Here is a 19,479-nt window from a genome sequence, read left to right as displayed (position 1 = left end):
TTTGAAGATGATTCAAAGTTCGTTGAACTCGGAATCCTCCAACCCCAGTTCCCCACCTTTGCGTATTTCAAATGTACAAACCGACTCTTATCGTCTTTAAATTTTCCAATTTTCACTATAGCTTTAATTAAAAAAGATAAAAGCAATTGACTAACCTCAGTGGCTGGAGTGTTCATCCTGGCAGAACTTCCGAGACCGAGAATGTCTTGCATCGGTATGATTGCGGTTTGAGCTACTGAAGAGAAGGCAGCTTTGATAAGTGACCATGATATATCGTCTTCTTCACCTATTGACAGGAGGTATTCATTGCCTGTAACTTGAAAAAATCGCTTTTGTGATTGTCTTACAATCATAAACTATATGTTTAATGGTGTTAAGTAATCAGTGAAATGACTTAGATTTTTCTTCTTGATCCAGAGTGTCCCACCACCCTCGAATCTATATAACAAGAAAAAAATCAAAAGATATATACACTTTCTTCCGGAGTCAGTAAAATCAATTTAAAGCTTAAACAGACTTACAGTGTCGTTGTCATGAGTTCCAGAGTATACAACTTGGTTCACTTCATGATATGAGGTAAATGTGGGTTATCCGCACCCCCTCCAAAAGCTGATATTAACCCACAAAAATAATCACAAAGTAGGTTGAGAGATGATAAAAGACAGTGAAGAACATGAGGAAGCCAAGCAGTTTTACCAAACTGGAGGACAGCCATTCCAGGTGCTCCGATTGATTTCCTCAGCTCAACTACATCTTTAGTAATGACTCCCTGTCTTGTGTCAAAACGTAGCCTCCATTAGCAACACTCTCATGTTTTGTCAAGGTGTCAATATCTCATATTCCACATAATTTACCGCAAGAGCAAGTTCATTTCAAACTAGATGCACACGTTTAGTAAGTCAACTTTTATGTAACTACTGACTGTCTCTGTAACGGAGTCAAATGAGCTTACCAAATCTTCAGCTATGATTTGATCTTCCCAACACCGCTTGAAATGGCGTCAAATAAAGACTTTCCAGGTCCTACCTACACTAATACAACTTTTGTAATTCTTCATTTCTTTAACCTGATTATAGTTACATTGTTAGTTAAGCAAAGTACCTTCCATCTTCCAACTGTGGCAACTTTAGCTTCTGCAGAGTATCATACCAGTGAAGCTATCAACCGAATAATGTAACCAATAAATATGATCAGTCACCCTTTTCTAGTTTGAAGATTAACTCACCAGAAGGGACTGCCCAAACCCTGCAAATCCTCTGAAATGATCGATCCTGCATTCATCATACAAGTCCTGTGCACGTCTTATCCGATGAACCCACCAAGAAAATTGCTCACTCTCCATCGCTTCCAGTCATAAAGAGGGCTTCAAAACAATGAATGACAAGTGTCAATAAATACCATGTTGAGTAAGAAAATATAGAGAATGAAGGGTAACAAGTTATGGCAGGGTTGTGAAGTACAACAAATAGTCTAGGAAAAGCCAACAACTTATTCACGTCGCCTATATTTTCCAATATTGTCTATCGAGAAATGATTAAGAAACATAGGCCTTGAACATAGTTGTTCTGGTGAAAAGAACTAACCAAACATCAAACCAATAATCTAAAGTAAGAGACTAGAGTAGTTTCAAAACCTTCCCCACAGTTGACCAGTTTCGCTGATAGATCAGGAGGAACACCACTAACTAGAAGCGGAAAGCCTTTCCTGTTCTGCGAAAAGTTTAAAAGCGACCTTCAGGAAACTCTAAATTTTCTCCCTTTACATACAACAACATTTTTTACCTCCATATTTAAAACTCTTACTTACCAGTAAGAAATTTTCTTATTTGCCCAAACATCTGCACTATGATATCCTACATAAATGGGCATATCCCCCCATTATATTGACTCCTTTACTCCGTGCATACTCACGAACTTTCTGCCACTGCCTTTGGAACAAAAATTGTTTAGCAATAAACAAGTCTATCTGCAACAAAGAAGAAGAGGTTATCCCAAAGGCTTTCACAGAACGTTTCCAAGGAGTTAGCAAAAAGCCACAAAGATCTTACAAATTCCTTTTGACTTTGGTATATAGCTTCCATGGCTGAAAGATGACGGTTTTTTTTAAGCGGTTCAGGCCACTCGAACCAACTGTATGAGTTTTAAAGTATTGTCTATAGCAGCAAAATAAGCGGCATCTTCAAGCCAACCTATGCATAGTGAACATGACATCCTCAGTGAGAACTTGGTATTCAGATTAGCCAAACGAATCATATAGACTGTATATTTCTCACATGATATAGAGGGGTCAATACGGAAAGCTTGCAATTTTCTCTTCAGTTCACCATTGCTGCCAATAAGCCTCTTTGCTGCCTGAGAAAAATTCAGTGATCAAACTTAATTCTCAAGCCAGACCAGTGGCTATAATCAAAGAAAAAATAGATGAATATTTCCACCAAAAACACTAAACACGTATATAGAGAAGATTGTGCTAGGCAGCTTAGCTTGAAAACACAGTAATTTATTAAGCTTGTGGAACTAAACTTCAACGCATAATCTTCATTCACTAGTATTTAACTCTAGATAAGAAAAAAAAAACATAAATCAAAATATTTAAACTTTAACAGATCTATATAGGAGGAGTGAGATGGTTTGAAAGCCAGATTGTGTGTACCTTAGTTATCAAAGGACTCTTCAACTTGTTAGCAGTTGATAGTTCACAGAATCAGCCTCACTAGATAGATATAGAGTTGAGAATGAGAGACAAACAAAAACAATAGAATCTACTTAAAAACCATACAGAAGAAGATTAGCACATTGGCAGTGGGAGCTCATCCTTCATTAACAAGCCGTCCTTCACAAGCTCATCAAGAGAAATCAACAACGTATTCCCACAATTTGCATCCTAGACGTAGCCATCACAACAAGAAGTTAATAACTCCACAAGTGAATAAAACAATCAAACAAAAAAAAATAACAAACCTGTCCTGCATAAGGAGACCCTCCTTCATCTGGAGGAACAAGAGGAGCACCTGCTCATCAAAACAAAGTTCACTAGTGATCCTCTTAGTCTAACCTTACAATCAATGGCGAAGAACTTCTAATGATTAGAAGATCAATCTACATTCGATTTAAATCACCTGCCAAAGGGAGCAGCCAGTAGAGTGAAGCCAATCGATGAAACGGAACGCGTCTTCCCGAGATCACCAATGCCGTGAGGACTGCGAAACGACGTCGGGTGGAGCAAAACGCCGGCTCTTCTCCGGCTATCCGGATCCGTTAACGGTAGCCACTGCTCGTAGTCTAGTGGAAAGTCTTCACCAACGCTAATGCTTGAGACAGAAGTACTCGAAACGGCATCCATTCGGAGCCGGAGACTGAGAGGCCCGACGCCTTCAGCCTGTTTCCGAGAAAGCGGCGCCGATCGGATTCACGAGATGATGGTGATCGGAGAAGCTTGAGGGAAGGAGACGAGATAAGAATCGACATCAAAGATTCTACAGTGAAGAAGAAGAAGATATTTTCGTCCTCTTTGCTAACGGAGAAAGAGAGAGAGTGAAGTGTGTGATATATCACGTTAGGCCTGGGCATAAAATCTGGAACCCCAAATCCGAACCGAACCCGAACCGAAAAATCCGATCCGTTATCCGACCCAAAACGTAAAAATACCCGAATGGGTGGTATAAAAAATATCCGAACCCGAAGTATTATTAACCGAATCCGAACGGGTAACCCGAAAAAACCGAAATTAATAGTCAATATAAATATTTTGAAATATATATAAGTATTCCAATATTAAATTCAATATTTGTGGTATTATATATAATAATAAATATTAAAAATCTAATAAATGCTTTAAGCACACAATTAGTTATAAACAAGTATTTTATAATTTGCTCATTGGAATAAAAAGTTTACTCTCTATAAGGCAATACATATTGTTTACAAATGATGTTTGTTTTCATGCTTGATTTATCATTTTATTGTTATTTTATCAATTTTATATGTGATAGATTAATTTATTTAATTTAGATGTTTTTCTTTATGTTTTACTTCAAAAATTTTGTTTTTTATTTTGGTTATATCCGAACCGAACCGATATAACCCGAATCCGTACGATATATGATTACTTTATGGGTTTTATGATGCAATACAATTTTGAACCGAATCCGAAGTGTTATTATCCGAACTCGATCCGTATTAATAAAATTTTAGTATGGGACCTAGAAGCGTAAATCCGAAAATCCGAAAACCCAAAAAATCCGATCCGAATGCCAACGGATACCCGAACGCCCAGTCCTATATCACGTGTGTTGATTATCGTCAATGGCGCCATTTTTCAAGGCCGTATTTTGGGCTTTTAGTGATGGCCCCAATTTTTTTAAAACCCATGATCCAAAATTTATCACATGGCATTGTATATTGACTTTTGTTATAAAATGTTTTCTTCTTTTTTTTTTTTTGCTAAAATCATTGTTTTAACATATTAATCATGGCGATTAAACTTATATTGTCATAAAGTATTAAAAAATATTATTTTTTTTGTTTTTACTAACTATTTACCAAATTTTTATCTTCACATTTAAAAAGAAAAGATTACATGATATACTATGAACAGGCACTGACGCTGTGGTACAGGCGTACAGCTATCTGAACCACCGGTAAGCTGTTTTTGGACATGCAGTGATAAATGTGGTAGGAGTGTAACTGTTTTGATGATAATACCAGTGTTTTTAGATTGAAACAACCTTGATCTGCAATATCTGGCTACTTGTTGAATTACAACTTCTGGTATCAGTTATTTCGGGAATTGACCAAGTTTTATCCATTGGCCTCACCACACACACCCGACCTACTATCAAGAATCGAGAGATACAACACAAATACCCATCTCTAAACTGTCTTCCCATCAGGATTTTGTGTTGATATTTGCAATCAAAACAATGCGGAGACTAAGAAGAGTTTTATAATCTAAAGAGTAAGCAACACATACAATATAGAGACCTTTCCCACATTAGAAACGGGAAGAAGAAGAAGAAGAAGCGCCAGAGTCGGTCAAGGTAGTGGTGGTGGTTCTTTTCTTCCTCTCTTCCTCTTCCTCATACTCAGCATCATCAGTCTTCAGCTGGAACCTACAAACAGGACAAGAGTTCCTCGTTCCTAGCCACGGCAAAATACAATTACCGTGGTAACAATGCCCACACGGTAACTTCTTAACAGTTTCACCAATCACCATCGCATCTTTACACACAGCACAAACCACAACCATCATCATCTTGTCACAAGAATCACCAACCTCCAAAGTCTCTAACGCCTCAATCGCCGATTTCGCCGCCGGCGGTGCTCTCTCCTCCCACCACCGTCTCCTTCCGCTAAATTCTGGAGAAGCGCCTCGTAACCAGCTCCGTCGTCGACGTAATCAGCCGCGTTTACAGCGTACCGATCCGAATTGTCCTCGATTCCCATTAGAATCTCGGCCCAATCGAGAATCCGGTTTCTTCCGGTTATCGATCGCGTCGTGATCGGGAACATCTCCCCTCCTCGATCCTCTTCTTCTTCTTCCTCCTCATCCTCTTCGTCTTCGATTTCGTTTCTGCTATTAATCTCCAACCCGAAGAACTCGTCTTCGTACGACAACACATCGAGCCGAGGCGGCGACGGCGCGTGGTTAAGAGACGGAGCATCTGGAGGAAATGCGAGCCGATGCTCGAGTCTTCTACCCTCAGATCTGGGGAAAGCGGCGGCGAGCGTGGAATCGGATCGATCGATTCGACGAAGCCTTTGTTGCATTCGGAGCAGACGACGAAATCGTCTACAGTTTCGACGACGACGCGCTTGTTGCAGTGGTAGCACCAGTGCGCATCATCCGACGGAGCGCTGGACATCGTTTTACCGTCGGGTTGTCGGATCCGGATTCAGATCCGATGGATAATCAGATAACAAAAGAAAAAAAACGGAAAAGTCTGTGTGTTATCTTAATTCGAAGAGATATAGAGTATCCATCGTTGTCGTTACCCCCCACCCACCCGCCGACCCATCATATTATAATCCCTTTATATTATTAATCAAACTGTTTAATCCCACTAACACCAGTTTTTTCAAAATCAAAACTGAGTTGTACTTTTGTTAAAACAACAGGTTCAACGTTCCTTTCATTATCCAATAACAGGTAGAAGTTTGTCAGCTTAGAAAATTAACAGATTAATTGGACGACTTTTTTTTGGGGACAAATGTCTCCTAAAAATCTGATTTGTGACAGGAGTGCTTGAATCTTGGTGCAAATGGTTGAAGATTCCGTGGGTTAGTGGCCAGTTTCTAAGACAGATAGAATATATAAGCAAGGCAACCTTATAGAAAGCTAAAAGACTCTGATGTGGTGTGGTCTTTTAGCTTGATGTCTCAGATGCAATTGTGATTACAGTGATAATACTTATCTTCAAGAAAAAACAATATCTTTTTTTTTATCAAGAAAACAGTATCTATTTTCATTTGTTCTCCCTGTATGGCCTTGTTCCAAACATACTGAACTGTTGAAATTTCCAAAAAGATCACTGCACTCAGGTTCAAAAACTATCACATACGGAAAGAAGCTCTTGGTTGTTGTAACAATAGTTTTATCAAATCACATTATGTTTTTTCTGTCTTCCTAACTCTCTAATTAAAAAGCTATGTAATATATCATTTAACAAGAACAGTTTCCTTGTTGCTGCTCTGAGTGAGATAAATTGGTCATTGGCTTTAGGTTCACATCCACCAAATCCTCTTGTCTCGTCCAAGTTTGTGTTTCAGTCCCCTGTAACGCCGACGCAATCTTACAGAACAGAGGCTTTCACTCAAAACAAAACAAACAAAACAAAAAACTAGTAAAAAAAAAAAACAAAAAACTAGTTAAGGTTTTACTTAAGAGAATACATCACCATTGTCTTGTGTGTTTGTTTACCTTAATGTTGAATCCAGCTTTTGCACTAGTCTCTATGAACAAAGCTCCAAGCTCACGAGCTTTGTTATCTCCTTCCTCTATTGAAACTTGCCTGTTGAATCACCGAGAACAACCTCATTTGAAAAATTTTAATCAAATAAATGAAGCAATTCAGGATCCCCCTACACTGGTCTAACTTTGAGTTTTGCTTACCTTCGATGAACAAGATCGGTTTGTTACCAACGAGAGCAATGATGACTTGATTGCCTCTTTCTGCACGAACATCTTCAATCCACTTGGAGGCGTTAATAAATGATTGCTTATCTGCACCATTGCGAGAACTATTTATTTGAGTACTGGAGACAGAACAAGACCGGTTTTGAAATGTTCAATCGATGAAATGCCATTAAAAAAATGTTCATAGAGCTTACTAGCAACATCATAGACAATGACAGCAACAGAAGAATCTCTGATATAACTTGGTATTAGGCTTTTGAATCTCTCTTGTCCAGCCGTGTCCCTGCGCATCAATTATTACAATATGCAATATCTTGAACACATGGATAAATTACACATTGCAATGTCTGCGAAACATATATTTGCATGGATCTTATTCTTATATGTATTGCTAGTGAATGATTGTACATAACGCAGAGCCAAAACATCGATAAGAGACTTCCCACAATAGATTGCATACAAAGATGGAATTACCACAATTGCAGACGAAAAGTTGTATCTTCATGACGCATTGTTTTGGACAAAAAATCAATTCCAATTGTAGCCTGCCAAAAAATTGAAACACAATAGGCAATGGTAACACCAATGATCATCAAAAAGGAGACATTCACGTCGATGATCAATAATAACCAATGAAGACCACAAAAGGTATTGTATTGATTAATTTTTGAAACATGTGTTCCAATGATGGAACCATGGAGATGTAAAGAGATTGGGAGTAATCGAACCTGATAATTAGTGTCAAAGTTACCGTACATGAAACATGTAATGATACTGGTTTTACCAACGGCCTGATCTCCCAGGAACACCAGCTTGTAATTGCCTAGATGTGTCATCCTCTCCCTTCTTCTTTTTTTTCTTCTTTAAATTGAGGCTTTGGATTGTAATGGAAGCTGACACTAATCACGTTTATACATTTGTTTACTATGGTACCAAAAAGGTTATATATGATACAGAATCTTTTCTAGTTATTATATTTTGACAAATGCTCAATTTTAATAGGTAATATACATTTTTGGTAAAAGATAAGATGGGATATATAAAAACTATAAGGAAACAACGGAATCATAATTCTTTTTTTTCTTACAATATTTGAAAGGTTTTGGTAAATCTGGTGGTAATTAAATCTCAGAAATCGATTCAGATCATTACAAGACTCATTCAAAAATACTAGTCCTTGTAGATAATAAAATGAAAATATTATTAAGAGTAAAAGAAAAGAATACTCCTAGGTAATAGTATCAACAATATATTTTTTTTTGTGATGACTAACTTCAATATAGCTTATATGTATCAACAATATATATTTTTTTGTGATGACTAACTTCAATAAAAAAATATTTTATTGATATGTATATAGGAGTTATTTATTTTACATCAGTTTATTATTAGATAAAAATAACATTCAAATATTGTAATATTTTATTACAATAAATCTTTTTATGATTAGCATAGATTTAATTTACTATATTAAAAAAATGTGACCATAAGTTTATTATTTCATAAAATATTATTCAAAATTGTTGTAATTTTAGTAAAACTAAACTGTGTTATAATAAGAATATGTAATATGCCTTACGTGTGCCTTAGGTATTATATAGATGTGCTCAGGAATTATTGTTAGCAATAAAAAATGCCTTAGGTAAAGTGTATTACGTTTTTTCCATAGTATTAAAATGCCTTAACTAAGTCAATTTGTAATAATGCATAAATGTAAAAAGGTTTTTGGAAAGAAAACTGTGAAATCCATGGGAACAGAATTTATCGTTTTGCTTCTTCAACAAATCGAGTGTCAATTCTATATAGGATATTTATATTTCATATGACAATTTCGTTCAAGTGACAATTCAGCAGACCTATTCACTAAGTCACTTTCGACTTCTACATTCAAAAAGCTTACGCATGAGATTGGGATGCGTCGACTGAAAGACCTTCAGTGAAGTACAAATCAGTGGAGTAATACGTGTTGTACTCTTTTTCCTTAACCATGGTTTATCCCTTTGGGTTTTACTGGTAAGGTTTTAACGAGGCAACATCCAAAGCGTATTACGAGCTCTTAATGGTTATAACATTCAAGGGGGAGTGTTATGAACCGTTTAAGTGAATGTCATAACCAAAAGCGGTTTAGACTTTCCTTTTCTCATGGCTTTTCTTTTCTTTGTATGATTAGAATTTCCTTTTCCTTATTGGTTTAGGATTTGTAATTTTCATTTATCTATGACGGTATATACCTCTTGTAATTCCTTATATATAAAGGGCACATTATGTAATGAATAAGAACAATTAATCCACTCTTTCTCTCTTTATTTACAACAGATTAGTCATTATTTATAGTAGAGAAAATGCGTTATTAAAACGGGATTCCTAATGTTCTCTACGTGGTTTTTTTCTCTCTCTATGTAGTAATGTTGTGCTAATAATTTAAACAATATTCAAGGTTGGAAGTTGGAACCATTATGTTGTATGTGTAGCTAGCTAAGTAGCAAACTTTAACATTTTCTCAACAGATTATTTATAATACTCATCCGCAAAGTATTATATCACCAAAAATTATCATATTTCTCGATAGAGAAAAATAATTAGCGGCTTCACCACAAAAAAAAACCCTAAAAAGGACCGTCGAAAAAAACTGAATGCTGAGAGTTTGCGTCGTCGGTTTTACAAAAAGATTAATAACTTTCTCTCTCTTTTGTTTCTGTATCCATCGCCGCTGATTCCATTTTCATAACACGACGTCGCCGTCACAGACTCCTCCGATGGACTTCCCGGATGATCACTGTTAACAGCCTTGCTAAACTGCGGTGGGTGGAAGAAAAGGAACCGGGACAACCGGACCCGTTAGAGCTAACCCAGGGTTCAACTGTAGCTCCATATCCTGTTCAGACCACTCGGTTTTCGATCGTGTACGGTTGACCAGAGATTCTTTCATCCCCGTCGTACTGAGCTTGGATCCTGAGGTCGAAAAACCGTCGCGACGTTGCATCCGCCAGATCTCGGTAGACTCATCTGAGGAGTTCAACGAAGGAGATTCGGGTAGATCTGAGATAGGTCGTAAAGTTCCGCCGCGAAGAACAGTTTCAACAGCCGCTTGGCACACGTGCCAGTTCACGGTCCATAACATACCAACCGCTCCGTTAACCGGGTTCACCGTCCTCCCACACGCTTCAAACAACAAAGACTGAAACAAAGCTGAACAAACAAACCGAACAAGTAAATCTCAAGTTATTACAAAAGGAATCGAATCTTGTAACGCTAATAGTCTTTGTATTAATGATGTTGCGTGTTATATTCTGAAATATACCAGGGCGGTTTGGTTCGGGTGCGGCGGAGATGAGTGACATTAGACTGGCACGGCCAAAGAATTTAGCCACGAGAGACGGTAGCGTGGCCTTGTGACTCGGCGGATTCGATCCATTGAAGGCAAGGACGAAGGATGCATGTTTCGCTGCAACCTATTCGAAGAACTCTACATCCATTGCAACTCATATTTATTTGCTAACAAAGAAACACAATTTCAAAACTTATGAGAATATTTATCCAATATTTTGGGAGCAAGAAACACAAGTTTTGATCTGATTTGATAGAGGAGAAGAAACAAGTTATAAGAAGATGAGAGAGAGGCCTAGATTGGATTTATAGAGGCAAGTGTGTGTCAACTTGTTTTCTTTTTTATTCCTTTGTCCTTTCTTTTCCATTATTTTTATTTAAAACCTTTCTGTATATCAATTTATGGGAAAGAGAAGAAACTCAAAAAAGTTTGGTCTTTAGCCGCTTATGGTATTCTTGATATAACTTTCAAACCTTCAAATATTTACGTGGATCAAGAATACGTGGTAAGATAGAAACAACAACTAGAAATTGTATAATATAGTAGGTAGTTCACTCAAACTATTAAACAATTTATGTTGTACTTACAAGTAACTAAACAAAAAAACGTAGGACAACACACTACAAGCAAGGAGAGCGTTTGGGAAGTGATTCCAAAGGTATTGGCATTGGGGGAAAAGAGAGCGTTTCCGTTTCTCCGCAAACACTTGTCACTGACTCAGACTCGTGTTTTTAAATATTACTTTCTTGCGTTTTAAAAATATTCGTTAGGTTGTACTACTCTATTCTTTTCACTCAATAAGTACTATAAAGAAAAGGAACAAAGCTGAATTTGGGATTTGATCGAGATAAAAAAGGACTATACAAATCTTACGTCAGGAGACGATGGGCGGATGGGGTGCACGTGGATTTGATGAAATTATTGGTATAATTTGTGGTGTGTATTCTCATGAGATGTTTTAGTTTAGAAAAATGAAAAAAGTAGGAGTTATTTTGTGTTCATTGGTAGTTATCGTGTGTTTCTTGATGATTCGATTGTGCTGGGTGGTGAATGAATCATATGCATTTTAGTGTTTAATCATTTGGAGGGCATTATTGACACAAAAGAAAAGATTATGAAACTAATAAGCAAAATCACAAGAGGACAAAGTGTAAAAGAAAAAAAAAGAAACAAGAGAGACGACAAAGTGTTGTGGTTATGTTGATACATATTCTTATATACTATTCTCTAGTAGCTAGACCAACAGTAAGATCACCCGGCTCATGTATTTCCATTCATTTTCATTTGTCAACTCATGTATTTCCCATTCAAACGAAACTAGGTCAAGTTTAATGCTTAGACCATTATTTACTGATGTGTGTCTAAAATCCTAACATAATGTACAAGGGTTGTAAAGTATAGCATTGTAAGAGTTTCATTAGAAGAATAGACAAAAAAAATCACGTACACTCGAAATTTTGTCCATAAAATCTTATAATATCCACAATATTGCTCAACACTTTAACTTGCATCAGTCTACTTTCATGTACTTCCAATCACTTTGGAGCTATCAAAGAAATGTATTAATAACGAGAGAGGAACGTGGTGCCCATGAGTCATGACCTCGTCGTCTTCTACAAACTCATGTGTATCCAGATTATATAAATCATAAATCACTATTTATAAGTTCAAGTACTATAAAAGGTTGTTTAGTTTATTGTATGTTGACTGCTATTTACATTTGACTCTACGTACCTACTACGACACAGCATAAGTTTTTACGATCTCTTGGAACTGCGAGTCTACAAAAGCCGTTATTGACCCTTCGCTCCACAGGCTCTTCTCTCTGAGTGTGGTGTCTCTCTCGTATTTTCTTTTTTATTCTATTAAATCAAATTATTTTCCTTTATACAAAGAAAATTAAAAAAAATTGGAAAAGTGATTTGCTGCAAATTCATCAGTGGCGAATTTTCCAAAAACAATTCTGACCTAATTAGAGAAATTTAGCCCACATCATCTTCCACTCTTCGTCGGAATAGGTCTCAAACTACTACTTAAAGTATAATTAGGTTTATTCTTTAAATACGACATGTCTCTACCACTACAAGAAAACAGGGGGATTCTGATGGCCGAAAACGTCGGAAATTCGTCGGAATAGACCGATTCCGACGAATTTCCGACGAACCCGTCCGTCGGTATCGTTTCGTCGGAAAAAAAAAATTCGTCGGAATTTCGTCAGAACTTCCGACGACTTTCTGACGAATACCGAGAAACGTCATTCTGACGAACTTCCGACGATATTACGATGCGGACACACGAGACCAGAGTTCATCGGAAAAACTACGTACCGACGGAGAACGTTCCTCGGACAATTCCGACGTAGCATGTTCCTCGGTGTATTCCGACGAACATTGGGCGTCGGAATATACCGACGGACAATGGTCGTCGGAATATACCGACGAACGAGGTTCGTCGGTATATTCCGACGAAATGTGGTTCGTCGGTATATTCCGACGGATATATGTCCGTCGTTATATTCCGACGACCCTGTCCGTCGGTATATACCAATTTTAAAAACGAATTAATTTTGCATTTTTATATATTTTTTGATATTAATAAATTAAAAAAATCAGAAATTTAAAACTAATAATATTATATAATTTAAATTCAAACAAACCGAAATAGGAAAAAAACATTCAGAAAGTTTAAAATTCATACAAACCGAAATAGAAAAAAAAAAACATTCCGAAAGTTTTAAAAAGCCGAAATAAACTAAGATGAACTCGAAGACATCAAACGATCTAGCTTCTCCATAATCTCGGTGTTGAACTTCTTCTGGGATGCCAACTCAGCAAGGATAGTGGCATTCTCCGAACGGATAGTGGCATTCTCCGAAAGGATAGTGGTGTTCTGCTCCTCCAATGCCCCAATCCGTTCATCTTTGTCATGTAACTCCTCGAGAATCATGGGATCGGCATACGGAGCTTGCGAAGAAGATGCCGGATACGAAGAAGCACGACGGCCAACCCAACTAAACGGCCTCCTTTCCTTTTAGGAACCGCCTACAAAAATATTTAAAGTAAGTAAATAGGGACAAGTAAGTAATCGACATTATAAAAAAAAATATATTAATAAAAAAATTACCTTTTCAACCATCTCATTTATTTGCAATAGAGACAGGTTGGTTGAAGCTCCCGTAGAGTCGCCGTCATCAGAGAGAGGCTGAGATTGAGTTGGAGAAATGGGAGATGCTCTCGTTGTGGGTTGGCCTCGTTGGGTTGGGTTGGAGAAACGGGAGATGTAACTTTAAAAAAAATACAAGTTAGCAAGTTAATTAAAGGAAAAAATATAACGGTACAAATAAAAAAAATACTAACCAAGTGCTATGCCCTCGTCGTGGGTTGGGTTGGAGAAACGGGAGATGCTCTCAACCTGGCTGTTGAACCAATAGATGAACGGCATGACCCCCGGATCCTGTTGAGCAGCAGCGTGAGGGGCAGCGTGAGGGGCAGCGGGAGCTGGAGCGGGAATATATGCGGGAACCGAGTCATGAGACGATCCCGATGCACGGGAACTGCTCACCGAACTACGTCGAAGACGGGCTGCGGGGCGGGCTTCATCCTCGGCCCTAAAAAAAAAAATTAATACATCAAACATATTTTCAAATCATTTCTATTTTTAATGTTTTCATTTATATATTTACAAAAGGTTTTATAAACGTTTTAAAAAAAAACTATTAAACCTTTTATTATACATAGTTTATTACTAGACACTTATAAAAAATAAAAAAAAAATTAAATTTTTTTATTATACATGATTTATATATATATATATATATATATATATATGTGTACACAAAATTATAAAAATTTATAAATATAGAAAAATGTTGTTAAAAATTTATAAATGAAGAAAAATGTTGTTGAATTTTATATTTTATTAAAAAAAAATGTTTTATTATACATAGTTTATTAGTGGAAACTTATAAAAAAATATAAAAATTTTAAAATTTTTATTATACATGATTTATATAATATATATATATGTATACAAAATTATAAAACTTTATAAATATAGAAAAATGATGTTAAATATTTTTAAAAATTTTAAAAACGTTTTATTATATATATTTCATTACTGAAACTTGAAAAACGTTTTTAAAAATAAAAAAAAACATTTTAAAAATCAAAAAACGTTTTTAAAAAACAAAAAACGTTTTTAAAAATCAAAAAATGTTCCAAAAAAAACTAAAACAACAATCCTAACTTATATATCCTAAACTATCCATTCATCCTAAAATTTTCAATCAACAACCTAAAATCCGAGATCTAACTTCAAAAACCCTAAACAATTGATATAAAAGAAGGTTTGGGATGATTCTTACATGATTTGGGGCTTGGGGAAGAGATATGAGGGTGAGGAGAGGATTCACCGGTGAAGAGAGGTGAGAAAGGCCGGAATCGCCGGAGAGGGGGAGAAATCGCCGGGTTTTCCGTTTTGTGAGAGAGAGGCCGCGGAGATAAGGAAGAAGGAAGAATAAGGTAAGGTTTTTTTTATATCCGAGGATTCCGACGGACACGGGTTCGTCGGTATTCCGTCGGTATAATTAAAATATACCAAATGCCGATTCGCGAAAATTTTCAAGCGGTTTGGTTCTCCCGGGCAAATTGAAATTCCGACGGAATGTGTCCGTCAGTATATTCCGACGGACACATTCCGTCGGTATATTCCGACGGAATTCCGACGACTTAGTGTTTAGGGTGTTGATTTCAAGTTTCTAAATGCAAAATCCAAATCTTTGATAATATATATAGTATTTGCATAAATATTTAACAATAAAAATGTTTATAACACGATTTACACAACAACATTTTTTGTAGTGTAAGCTTATATAAATATGATTGTATAAGTATATAATGTTAAGATGAGATGTTATGAAAACAATGATATGCATACATAAATATTTTAATGAATTATATATTTGAACGGTTGCGATCTAATACTATACTAAACACTTATTATGTGTTATTTTCATAGTTTTGGTATCTAAATTTATAGATTTTTATGATTGAAATTTTATAAAAACACATGTCGTCGGTAATTCGTCGGAATATACCGACGACATTCCGACGAACATGTCCAGTTCGTCGGAATGTCGTCGGTATATTCCGACGAAATACCGACGACCTTTCCAAATTTCAATGAAACCCAATGTCGTCGCTATGTCGTCGGTATATTGCGAGGGAATGTGTCCGTCAGTATATTCCGACGGACACATTCCGTCTGTTATATTCCGACGGAATTCCGACGACTTAGTGTTTAGGGTGTTGATTTCAAGTTTCTAAATGCAAAATCCAAATCTTTGATAATATATATAGTATTTGCATAAATATTTAACAATAAAAATGTTTTATAACACGATTTTACACAACAACATTTTTTGTAGTGTAAGCTTATATAAATATGATTGTATAAGTATATAATGTTAAGATGAGATGTTATGAAAACAATGATATGCATACATAAATATTTTAATGAATTATTATATTTGAACGGTTGCGATCTAATACTATACTAAACACTTATTATGTGTTATTTTCATAGTTTTGGCATCTAAATTTATAGATTTTTATGATTGAAATTTTATAAAAACAAATGTCATCGGTAATTCGTCGGAATATACCGACGACATTCCGACGAACATGTCCAGTTCGTCGGAATTTCGTCGGTATATTCCGACGAAATACCGACGACCTTTCCAAATTTCAATGAAACCCAATGTCGTCGCTATGTCGTCGGTATATTGCGAGGGATTTCCGACGGACCAATTAAAAAAAAAAAAAAAAAAAAAAAAACTAATCAGAATCTTCTGAATCTTCATCAAACTCCCCAACCTCGGCTTCTGGCTCTGAATGTACGACAACATCATGTCCAAACACAGTCAAATTCTCAACGAGTTGAACATTTTCCAAATCTTCAACTGCTTGGGCGTTGCTGGTAGACTCTGGTTGCAATGGTTCATCATCATCAGAAGTTCCATCCACTCGTCCTCTTGGGTTGATTTGCGTTACAGTAACCCATGGATCGTCTTTGTACGTCACCCGAGCGTAACTGATATAGCACACCTATACATATCAATTATACAAGTATTAGTAAAATATATAACATTAATTAATTATATTGGTAAAAAATTATGAATAGATTGACATACCTTATCAGCTTGCGAACCAAGAATGAATGGATCATAATATTGAAGTTTCCGCCGCGAATGAACTGATGTAACACCAAACGCATCAATCTTCACTCCTCTATCTGGGGTGGTGTCATACCAATCACAATAGGATACTACACAACGCAATCCAACCATTCCAGGAAATTGGATTTCCAATATTTCTTTTATGTTGCCGTAGTATACATCTTCACCAAAAGAAGATGAAACACCAGCATCATATGTGAAATACGTGAAAACCCTTTCATATACAAATGCGTCCAAACATCAAATTCTTTTATAACCTTATTATTATTGCAAGAAGAGCATGGACATCTTAACATACCACTTTTTGCATCCGGTTGCTGTTGAACAAGCCTCATGAATTCTCCAATCCCTTGAACGTATTCTTCCGTAAGCAAATTGGTGTTCGGATCCAAATGAGGTTATCCATCCATGAACGATAATAAACTTCTGAAAACATGATTTTCACGGAATTGTTATGACTAAAGAGAATGAAGAGAGAATAAAGTGTGAATTAGTTGAATGAGGAGGGGTTGTATTTAGGAAATTGCTTACGGACCTCCGACGACTTTCCGACAAAATTCCGACGGATGTAAAGCAGTCCGTCGGAATTCCGTCGGTATTGTCCAATCTCACATGGTTCGTCGGAATTCCGTCGGAAAATACCGACGAAATTCCGACGACTTTACTGTTAATCGGAATGTCGTCGGAAATTCGTCGGAATATACCGACGAACTTCTGACGACTACAACGGTTATATTTTTATCGGAATGTCGTCGAAAAGTCGTCGGAATATTCTGACGACCCTTGTTTCGTCGGAATTCCGTCGGAAATGGCCGACGGAATTCCGACGACTTCATTTTTTTGGATTTGGTCGGTAATCCGTCACAAATCCGTCACAAATGTCCGACGACATTGGTGTCCGTCGGAACCTCCGTCGGAATTCGGCGTGTTTTCTTGTAGTGTACCTGCAAAATGAATCATAGTTTATTGACACTAGTCCAAAGTATTTGGTTTATATTTTTAGAAGTAATAAGCAACACATATAGGGCTAATGTAAAACATACAAATAAATACAATAAGCGCATAAAAGTATTGGATAGAGACATAATAACAAAATTGTTCAAGAATAACAAAACTTAACTTGCATAATTTGTGAAATAATAGACAAACTGAGTTCATTTAAATCGTGATCATACAATAGTAGTCATTCCAGCACTCCAGATTGAAGAAAATTATTTATCAGAACGATATATGATGACAATCAAGTGATCAACTAGTACATGATTTTATAGTTTCTTTTTGTAATGGTCACGAAGAAACTCAAATACTCGGCCAACTTATGAATCGCCTTGGCTTTGTTAGGCGCCACATAGTCTGACTAGTTCTCTTTATTAGATTTAGGGTTCATATATTCACGAGAGATTAACGCAAAATATATAATTGCTAAGTATTAGGATATCTATCAATTAAACGGTTCTTAATGCCTATGTTCTAGAGTAGCTAATTAGGATCTTGCCTATAGATATTAGGGCGCAAGCGGAAGCTTGGTTCTATGTCTGAATTAGTTTGATTGTGCTAGGATTTGCTAGAAACAAGCGGAAGCTGATTTAGTAAACCTAGAACACGTCAAACCCGTGCGTAACGCTCCCTGAAGGTTCATCGATTGACAACTCATTAGTTGTATCGATCGACGGACTGAACGGTGTATCGATCGATAACCCGTGTTGGTATGATTCATTTTTGGAACATGTGTTCCAATGGAACCATGGAGATGTAAAGAGTTGGGAGAATCGAACTGATAATTGGTGTCAAAGTTACCGTACATGAAACATGTAATGAACTGGTTTTTATCAACGACCTGATCTGCAGGAACACCAGCTTGTAATTGTCTAAATGTGTCATCCCTCCCCTTTTCTTTTTTGAGTTGATACTTTTTATGACCATTTTGAGTTTTTCTTACACTACAAGAAAACAGGGGGATTCTGATGGCCGAAATCGTCGGTAATTCGTCGGAATCGGTCTATTCCGACGAATTTCCGACGAACCCGTCCGTCGGTATCGTTTCGTCGGAAAAAAAAAATTCGTCGGAATTTTGACGAAATTCCGACGACTTTCGACGAAATTCCGACGATTTCTGACGACTTTCTGACGAATACCAAGAAACGTCATTCTGACGAACTTCCGACGATATTACGATGCGGCTACACGAGACCAGAGTTCATCGGAAAACTACAATTCCGACGAACGTGGTTCCTCGGTTTATTCCGACGAACTGTAGGCGTCGGAATTTACCGACGGACATCGGTCGTCGGAATATACCGACGAACCACGTTCGTCGGTATATTCCGACGGAAATGAGTTTGTCGGTAAATTCCGACGGATATATGTCCGTCGGTATATTCCGACGACCGTTGTCCGTCGGTATATACCCTTTTTTTTTACAAATTAATTTTGCATTTTTATATATTTTTTGATATTAATAAATTTAAAAAATTGGAAATTTAAAACTAATAATATTATAAAATTTAAATTCATAAAAACCGAAATAGGAAAAAAACATTCATAAAGTTTAAAATTCATACAAACCGAAATAGAAAAAAAAAACATTCCGAAAGTTTTATAAAGCCGAAATAAACTAAGAAGAACTCGAAGACATCAAACGATCTAGCTTCTGCATAATCTCGGTGTTGAACTTCTTCTGGGATGCCAACTCAGCAAGGATAGTGGCATTCTCCGAACGGATAGTGGCATTCTCCGAAAGGATAGTGTGTGTTCTGCTCCTCCAATGCCCCAATCCGTTCAT

At 36.6% G+C, this 19,479-nt stretch overlaps 3 protein-coding genes and 1 pseudogene across 3 annotated transcripts; all 4 read right to left on the bottom strand.

Moving 5' to 3' along the window:
• Nucleotides 1–381: 381 nt before the first annotated feature.
• Nucleotides 382–3,342, bottom strand: LOC125600774 (annotated as a pseudogene).
• A 1,341-nt stretch (nucleotides 3,343–4,683) lies between these two features.
• Nucleotides 4,684–5,949, bottom strand: LOC106414554 (E3 ubiquitin-protein ligase CIP8). The gene is given in 3 exon segments (XM_013855189.3): nucleotides 4,684–5,324; nucleotides 5,327–5,647; nucleotides 5,650–5,949. Coding segments are annotated over 3 exon segments (867 nt in total). The 5' UTR covers nucleotides 5,864–5,949; the 3' UTR covers nucleotides 4,684–4,992.
• Nucleotides 5,950–6,660: 711 nt separating this feature from the next.
• LOC125600773 (ras-related protein RABH1a-like) lies at nucleotides 6,661–7,970 on the bottom strand. The gene is made up of 6 exons (XM_048773352.1): nucleotides 7,863–7,970; nucleotides 7,609–7,679; nucleotides 7,329–7,417; nucleotides 7,095–7,221; nucleotides 6,919–7,009; nucleotides 6,661–6,804 (listed from the first exon to the last, which is right to left on the bottom strand). The coding sequence occupies exons 1-6, from the start codon at nucleotides 7,968–7,970 to the stop codon at nucleotides 6,661–6,663; spliced, it is 630 nt and encodes a 209-aa protein (XP_048629309.1).
• A 1,822-nt stretch (nucleotides 7,971–9,792) lies between these two features.
• Nucleotides 9,793–10,805, bottom strand: LOC106414555 (LOB domain-containing protein 39). The gene is given in 4 exon segments (XM_013855190.3): nucleotides 9,793–9,930; nucleotides 9,932–10,323; nucleotides 10,436–10,508; nucleotides 10,510–10,805. Coding segments are annotated over 4 exon segments (714 nt in total). The 5' UTR covers nucleotides 10,621–10,805.
• Between the last annotated feature and the right edge of the window lie 8,674 nt (nucleotides 10,806–19,479).

The sequence above is a fragment of the Brassica napus genome, unplaced genomic scaffold (assembly GCF_020379485.1).
Source record: "Brassica napus cultivar Da-Ae unplaced genomic scaffold, Da-Ae ScsIHWf_2390;HRSCAF=3089, whole genome shotgun sequence".
Taxonomy (NCBI): domain Eukaryota; kingdom Viridiplantae; phylum Streptophyta; class Magnoliopsida; order Brassicales; family Brassicaceae; genus Brassica; species Brassica napus.
This window is presented reverse-complemented; position numbering and strand designations above follow the sequence as displayed.

What these genes read in the sequence shown, in the direction of transcription:
- LOC125600773 (XM_048773352.1), bottom strand. Translation starts at nt 7,970, where the DNA reads ATGACACATCTAGGCAATTACAAGCTGGTGTTCCTGGGAGATCAGGCC. An exon ending in ACTTTGACACTAATTATCAG is followed by an intron (nt 7,680 to 7,862) that starts GTTCGATTACTC and finishes ATTTTTTGGCAG; the next exon opens with GCTACAATTGGAATTGATTT. An exon ending in CATTGTCTATGATGTTGCTA is followed by an intron (nt 7,222 to 7,328) that starts GTAAGCTCTATG and finishes GCAATGGTGCAG; the next exon opens with ATAAGCAATCATTTATTAAC.